This window comes from Corvus brachyrhynchos, unplaced genomic scaffold, assembly GCF_000691975.1.
Source record: "Corvus brachyrhynchos isolate BGI_N302 unplaced genomic scaffold, ASM69197v1 scaffold70, whole genome shotgun sequence".
Lineage (NCBI taxonomy): Eukaryota > Metazoa > Chordata > Aves > Passeriformes > Corvidae > Corvus > Corvus brachyrhynchos.
In genome coordinates this window covers 3,017,435-3,025,549 of record NW_008236217.1, presented here as the reverse complement: position 1 = coordinate 3,025,549, position 8,115 = coordinate 3,017,435, and the positions used below count along the sequence as shown (strand labels likewise).

Genomic DNA, 8,115 nt, shown 5'->3' with positions numbered 1-8,115 from the left:
TGGTTCCCGTTTTTTCAAATAGTCAACATTTTAAAACAAACAAAAAACAGCAGCCCCTTGGCAACTGTGCTGTTTTCTAGTTGGTCTGCTGGTCTAATCAAGATGAGAGTCTCAACTAGGGAACCTTATTTTGCATGTGATTTGTGATTAAATTAATAAAGACAGGTATGTTGCTTAGTTCAGTAGTTTTCAGATTGCTTTAGGTACTAGTATTTGCTCTTCATTCAGTTAAGGCTGTTGGAAGTAATTACAGTGAAACCCGTGCTAGTTTGAATGAAGAAGAGCTGAAGATAAATTCAAGCCACTGGACAGAAACATATGGGGGTTTTTAGCCATACAGTCTTCTTCCTTCTGTGAATATTTGTATCTGCAGTTCAGGTGTACTGTTCCATCCGTAACTGAGAAATTGTCTGAACTAATGAACACTGAGCTGCCATGCAGTACTGTGCTTATAATCAATGCTTTTGTCCATCTCCAGCTGCCTTGGAGACCAACCAGCTTTTTCTGACAGGAAATGACCTGAGTTTTGTTGGGTTTTTCCCTGCTGCTTTACAGTTTGAATACACCAGTGCTGCCAACCTGTTAGTAAGGTCATTCATGAATTTTTAGCTAGTAAGTAACATCCTTGTGAGATGTGCCTATGGCATAGATCAATAAGTTTGCAGCAGAAGGTTTTTCCCTTTCTCCTCTGGTTTCTTATAGTTTCTATAGCTTCAAGTTAAAGATCCAAATCCTGTATCTTTCACACACTTGCTGGCCTGAGTGTAACACAAGGGAAAGATTGCAAACAAATCTTGAATAAGAAGCACAGGCTGCAGGTATGCATTTTTTGTACTCTGAATTCTTCTTTACACAGCTGTATTTACACTTCAAGTAAAAACTGAGACAAAACTTTCCACGTGTGTGTGGAGGTGGTAAGAGGCGTCAGACTATCTGTGTCAGGTGTTAGAAATATTGCTTACAGCAGTGTGATGCTGGTAGGCTGGCTGCTGTCTTCATCATAGAAGTGATACAAGAAGCTCAGTAGAATGCAACTAAATGTCAGGACTTTCAACACAGTCTATTTTTGTCTTCAAAGGCATTATTTGCTAGAAGTTTTGTAGCAATCCTATGAATGGTTGCTTTAAGTGTGTGGTTGGTTTTTGGAAAATGATGCTATATAAATATCATTGTTTGTTGTGGTTCAGTGGTTTTCATATCAAATTTGTTCAGTTTTCAATTAAGATGTGATTTTTTTCTAGCTCTCAGCCTTCCAAGCTTGGCTTGCCTTTTTAGAATTAAACTGTGTTCTTGGCTCAAGAAATCTCTTTGCAGATTTAAGCTCAAAAGGCTGAGTTTTGGTCCAGTGTGATTTTCATACTTTGTGATACACCCTCAAAGAGCGACACAGGTTGTTCCATGGGTGATCCTGCAACTGGAATTCAAGAGCTCTGCTTATCAGCTAATGTACTTCTAATTAAGACTTAGGCTATTTTTCTTTTAGACCAACAATAGTAAAGAGTAAAACAAAATGAATGTTTATAAAATCCATCAGTCAAGAGGAAATAAAATTATGGGGGATTTTTGTTTTTTGGGTTGGTTTTTTTTTTCCTCCAATAAAATTGCGTGGTTAAATGGTTCTCAGATGAGATCTTTACTTCAGTCCATTGTTATCTCAAAAACAGACAACTGGAAGCTTTCATACAGTAACAAACATTAATAATAAAATCCAAACGAAACAGGAGCTGAAGGATTGTGTGTGAGAATTTGGTAACTGCCAATGCTCTCTAAGAGTGACACCTGTGAAAAGTTATCTTTGTTGGATGGTGCTGTTGAAGATTAGACAAGAGAAGTGATTCCAGGACTGTGATTGAATACAGAGGCTTTCAGAGTCTTAAAATATGCCTTGCCTAGGTTAATTTATACAGTGGCTTAAAATACCCCTTTCAGAACTGGGTGTGAAAGAGTGCTGATTATTTCAATTGGCACTTGCAAACTTAATAGAAATTTCAATTGAAAAATCATTTCATTTGTACTATTAATGATCTTGTAACTTCAGAATAACTTTCCTTTCTCTTGTTGATTTGCAGCTGCTGTTGGCTTTTTGGCAGTTTCCAGTGTCATTACCATGTCAGCCCCTTTCTTTATGGGGAAAGTTATTGACATTATTTATACAAATCCCAGTGAGGATTTCACTGACAGCCTGACCAGCCTGTGTGCCTTGCTAAGTGGAATCTTTTTATGTGGTGCTGCTGCTAATGCTACTCGTGTCTACCTCATGCAGACTGCAGGTAAAAACAGAAGCAAAAGTGGTACTGAGAGTCATCTTGTTTTTTGCAGAGTCAGGATATCTAATGATCTTAAATAAATTCTTGGCCATGGCCAAAAGATGATCTTGGAATCAGTAGCTTTTTTTAACCAGAGGAAAGGTAAACTAATAGTGCAAAGACAAGTATGCTGGAATGATTGCTCAATTTTATTTACTGTTAGGTGACATCTTAAAAATCTCATCTGACAGATCTTACCAGACTCTCTTCCCTGTAATGTGCTTTGTTCAGTGCTGTGCAATCCTGTGATTTTTATATTGTTGGTGTCTGTGTAAAGCCTCTTGTGTCATGCTTGACTGACTTATGTTTCTGACAGGACAAAGAATTGTGAAACGTTTGAGAGCGACCACGTTCTCCTCTATTGTGAAGCAAGAAATGGCTTTTTTTGACAAGAGCAGAACAGGAGAGCTGATAAACCGCTTATCTTCAGATACAGCCCTCTTGGGCCGCTCAGTGACTGAAAACCTTTCAGATGGGCTCAGGGCCGGAGCACAAGCATCTGTGGGGGTTGGAATGATGGTATGGTGGTCTCTTATTTGCTTGACACTTCTTGTAGTTTCACATTTGCTTCTGTTCTGTTAGGTGAGTGTGAGTTTGAGTCAGTCCAGGAACAATTGTGTGCTCTTGGATGCAAGTGTATTTCATTGGTTATCTACAACTGATGCAGAGATTATTGCAATAGGTGATGTGCCTGTAGCCAGCCACTTGATATTTACTCACAAGCAAAATTTGGAGGATGAAGGATTGAAATTAACTACTGTTGCTACCCAAAGTTATCAAGCAAAACGTAGTAGGCAAATAGCTGAATTCCATTCTTACTGGAGATGCTAAAATCAGTGATAACATTCCCGTGGTTGTTGGTAAAATATGGTAAGAAGGGCCTGATATGAAAATCATTAAAGTTGGTTGATTCTGGTTAAAGCCTAGGTGAGCAAAGGCAGCATCACATATTTAATTAATGCAGAGGATTTTTACAAGCATTAGTCTTCCTGCTTTAGTCTGTCAGTAAAGAATATATTTATGTAGAAAGCCTGTTAATGAAGGCTTCAGTGCAGTGCATCAGTTAATATTCCTTGGTGGTCAGTTGGTTTACATGAAAATCTGACTTCTCTTGATGGTTTTTTTTGTGGCATTAATTTTTTTATGCTTATGCATTGATTGCAATTATCTTGAATGAAGGTGTAGTAGTTTCTGCTGTCTACCTGGAGTTAAAAACAGATAGCAAATAGTCTCCTCATAAAAATAAGCTTCCAATATTGTCATTATTAGAAACTGTTAAGAGTTTCCACTATGAAGCTTTAAAGCTTTAATATTTTGTCACTGATAAGAATTATGGCTTTCTGTACTCTCTTACAAAGAGAGTCTAAGGTTTTATCTTAACCACAGATAAAATGAGATAACTTTATATAATGCATTCTGCTCCAAAATACTGCCATGAGACGGTTGTAAGAGGTGGGCTATAAAAGCTTGCCCAGAAAGAAGATATTATTATGAAATTATTATAAAGCCTGTCAATTATGTTGATTTTGAATTTTTCTGGAGATTTTTGTTTTCAATACAGAAAGCAAGTTGAAATTAAAACACACTAGATCTAATTTCAATAAATCTTATGAAGAGAACCTCTTTAGGTGCGTTGATGATGATTGTTACAAGTGGTAAGATTTGCAGTAGTAAATTAAATACACTGTTCCACCCATTCGTGGGTGTCAGGGAGTACTGGTGGCTCCATCTATTTGTTCCTCAGTTACCCAGAAGTACTGTATGATATTTCTCTACTCACAGTTTCTGTATTACACCACCTATTTAATAGTTGTGAAAGCACTTTAGAAACTGTGTAATAGCTTATGTCTTTCAGCATCCCCAAGAGATTTCCTGGTAGGCCTGTTTACTGGCAGGTTAAGATGCTTGACTAAGACCACACAGTGAACCAGTGAGAAAGCTAGAAATTAAATCCAGATGGCTTTGTTTATAGTCCTTTGTTCTAACCTCCCAAATGCTGTGGAAGAATGGATATTTTGCCTGGAAAAGAATTAAAACATGATAAATGAAAGCATAGCAGCACTAAATCCCTCCTGGTTTTAGAAAAGTAGGAAGGGAAGTTGCACTTCAGTACTCCAGGGATTATTTTTAATCTGAATGCTAAACTCTGACAATACCTTTTTCTTCTAGTTTTTTGTGTCCCCTAGCCTTGCTGCATTTGTACTGAGTGTTGTGCCACCCTTGGCTGTCGTGGCTGTGATTTATGGCAGATACTTGCGAAAACTTACTAAAATGACTCAAGATTCTCTTGCAGAAGCAACTCAGGTAACCTTTCTAGTTAACTTTAAAGTTGCTCTAGTGTATTTAGGTTAATATCTCTGAAGTTACAGATCTTCTGAAGACAACTGTACTGTTAGTTCTGACCCTGTAGTTTTGCACCTGAGTAGTATGAAAGGTAAATGTCAGTAACGCTTACTCATAGATCTCAAAAACAACCATGCTTCCCTTGTCCATAACAATATAATGCAGAGATACTAGGCCTTGAGAATTTGGAAATGTAGGAAACTGTAAGGAGGTTAGACTTTAGCTTTGTGAGAGCATAAAAAAAGCCAGCCTATGAAGTCTTGTGTAATTTGGTACCTAGGTTTGAAAAACACTTTTCTTGGATTATGGTTTTGAGCTTAAAGCTATCAGGAGCATCCTAGATGGATGCTTCCTTTGCTACCAAGTCCGTCTCTGGAATGCATCCCTGATGCTTGACCTCTCAGCTCTTAAATGTTTATGGCGCCTGTTTCTTAAACATTTTACTGAAAGGTTTAGGGTGGGGAAACATTTTTTATAAAGCATAGAAATATAATTAGGAAAGCTCTAGTTAAAACAGTCACAGTTGTCAACTGTTATAAACTTGGGATGTCCTTTGTAGGACTGAGCAAAAGGAAGATTAGCCCTCTTCTGTTTGTCTTCCTCAGACTCTGTTGATGGGAAGCTCGTGCCTTTGTAAACCAGGTGTGGGACTTCATATGAACAAGCAATTGTTGCTCCATTCAAATTTTCAGGTTGAATGGGGGATGGAAGAAGGAGAATTATATTTTTATATCATACTTTTACTTACAAAAGGGAGACTTGTTTTTTCTAAGACCATCACAGTGTCCATTAACAACTTAGTGTAATTGGTTACAATTCAGGTATTTTAGAATTAATACTTTGCTGTTTAGAAGTTAAAATACTGAGTTGAAATGAGACATTAGTAGTTGGGCTAAATTAATTCCCAGCATTGCTTTGATCAAATGAGTGGAATTGTTTTAGGAAATAACTGCAGGCTTTTTTGCATGATTTAGTATGGAACAGAATATTCTTTATTTTTTCTCTTCCCACGTTGTTATTGCAAGTTATTGTGAGTAGTAATTTCCCTATGGGTGTTGTTCACACCAAATTTTTTAACCCTACTTTTATATTCTTCTGTCTCTGCTAGCACTTAAGACAATCTTGAGGTTTTTTAAAACTGCCTGGGCATGCAGTTTGCTTTTAAGTTAATAGAATTTAAAAAAAGGGAGTTGGGGTGGGGAGAGGAAGGCATGAGAAATTTTACAGTGCTATCCAAAGATATGTAGATTAGTGAAGTGATATTGGTTTAACTTTCAGATGTTCTGTAATGTAAGCATTTCAAATTGTGTGTCTCTGTGCATCTGTTTTGTGCTTTGCTTCTATGCAGTTAGCTGAAGAGCGTATCGGAAACATCAGAACAGTTCGAGCTTTTGGGCAAGAAGTGGCTGAAATGGAGAAGTATACAAATAAAGTTGATTATGTGCTACAGCTGGGTAAAAAAGAAGCACTAGCTCGGGCAGGCTTCTTTGGAGCAGTAAGTATATTTTAATGAAAGTAAGCCAACCATGTTATGCAAAGTGTCAATTGTTTCAAAACTCCTGATGATACTTAGAAATCTGCAAGTAAATGATTGAGAATAAATTGAACCTACATAAAACTGTGGGAAGACTGGACTTAAATCAGTCAAAATTGCTGTGAAACTGCATTTCAAGATAAAATGATATGATAAAGTTACTTTAAGCCTCTAGTTCTGCCCCACACCCCATAGCTGGGGACTACTTCTCTGAGGCCACACCTTCTATTCAAGGAATTAAACCGGTGGAAACCCTCCCCTGCCCTTTGCATTTAGAGGTTTGGCTCCCTGATGAGAGGAGCATCAATGCATAGGGAGGTGGGGAGTGCACAGGTAGGGGAGGGAGGCTTGGATTTTTCCATAACTTTGTTTAATCGAATTCTAAAAGTGGAACGTAACTGCCGACGACCAATTCTTCCTTGGTAACAATGGTTAAGAATAATGTTTAGTGTTCCTTTCCACCTTGGGGAAAAAAAGCCAAAAAAGAGTTGCTTGCTTTTTGAACACCTGTTGGATAGCACAGTGCCACTGGATGTCTGGCTGGCTGTTGGCTGGCTTTACGCTAGAATTGTTGAATTTACCTCACTTCTCCAAAAGCCTAGATACCTATAGTGTGAGAGTTCTTTTTATTACAAGGAAAATTCTGAGACAACATTTTAGAGGATGAAATTTAAGATGTATGTGACAAAATCTGCCTTTTCCTTTTTCTTTAGACTGGGCTTTCTGGAAACCTAATTGTCCTCTCAGTGTTATACAAAGGTGGATTACTAATGGGCAGTGCTTACATGACAGTTGGTGAACTCTCATCTTTCCTAATGTATGCTTTCTGGGTTGGAATAAGCATTGGAGGTATGGAATGGGAAATTAGATTTTCTTCACTTCAAAGCATTACAGTCATTATAGGGGCGGGAGGGAAGAAGCTCTCAAAAGACCTGACTTTCTTAAAAAGTCTTCCAAATGAACTTTTCAAGAAATCATAATTTTTTTTCTGAAGAGTTAATGAAAATAATAATCAATAACTTAATATAAGCCTTCTTTTTCCCCAAAATAAAGGTTGGTTTTTTTCAATGTGGGCATATGACAGCATATATTACTTTAATTTTCTTCAGGTCTAAATTAAGGTACTTGCTGTATTGTGTATAGCATTTAGCTGTAACTCAGTATAGAGTGTCCTCAACTAGGAGAGTAAACAAAGTGCCAGCAGAATACTGCACTGTGGTGCTAACCTTCTGGTTTTGCTTACTCACTGACTCCTCCTTGAAGCCCACACTCTGTAATCTACTGGCCCAGCAACAAGATGTTCATCTTTTTGACAGAGCTGTCTTCATGACTGCATACAGGCAAAAATGAAGATAAGTTGCTTGGAAGTTCGACAACTAACTGGAAGCATTCTTCTTTAAACTGAGTCTGTTACTTCTGATAGACTAGGAGGGCAATGCAGCTTGCCGGTAGTTTTCTTTTTTAAGACTAGGCCTGCTATCATGGGGAGCACAAAGATGTCCCTGAGGGCAAAATTTAACAAACCTGCTTCCTTGTATGTCAAAATTCCAGTGGCACCCATTCCAACTACCAGCCCCCTTTCTTCTCTGCTTAAATCATTGAAGTTTGCTCAATGGAGAGATATCTGGCACTTTGAAAACATGGGACAAGCTAATGTTAAATAAACGAAGATTAGAAGCACTGCTAAAAATCTCACTGAATTAACTTTTATTTGCTATAAAATAGCAATTTGCTATAAAAATTGCTTTCAGGTAGTCCTCAGCAGCAACATGATGAAACACCCTGCCTACGCTTAAAAACCTTGAGTTGGGATTGTTGCTCTGCAAAAACAAACCCTTTATATATATATATATATATATATATATATATATATATATATATATATATATATATATATATATATATATATATATATATATATATATATATATA

The 8,115-nt window shown here is 37.3% G+C and overlaps 1 protein-coding gene across 1 annotated transcript in view; it reads left to right on the top strand.

Annotated features, from left to right (window-relative positions):
- The first annotated feature begins 12 nt into the window (after positions 1-12).
- Positions 13-8,115, top strand: part of ABCB10 (ATP binding cassette subfamily B member 10) — a 17,262-nt gene continuing 9,159 nt past the window's right edge. The window contains exons 1-5 of the mRNA XM_008643293.2: positions 13-2,270; positions 2,623-2,825; positions 4,476-4,610; positions 5,998-6,144; positions 6,897-7,032. Coding sequence (XP_008641515.1) covers positions 2,108-2,270; positions 2,623-2,825; positions 4,476-4,610; positions 5,998-6,144; positions 6,897-7,032 — 784 coding nt within the window. The 5' untranslated portion in view covers positions 13-2,107. The remainder of the gene's footprint in view (positions 2,271-2,622; positions 2,826-4,475; positions 4,611-5,997; positions 6,145-6,896; positions 7,033-8,115) is intronic.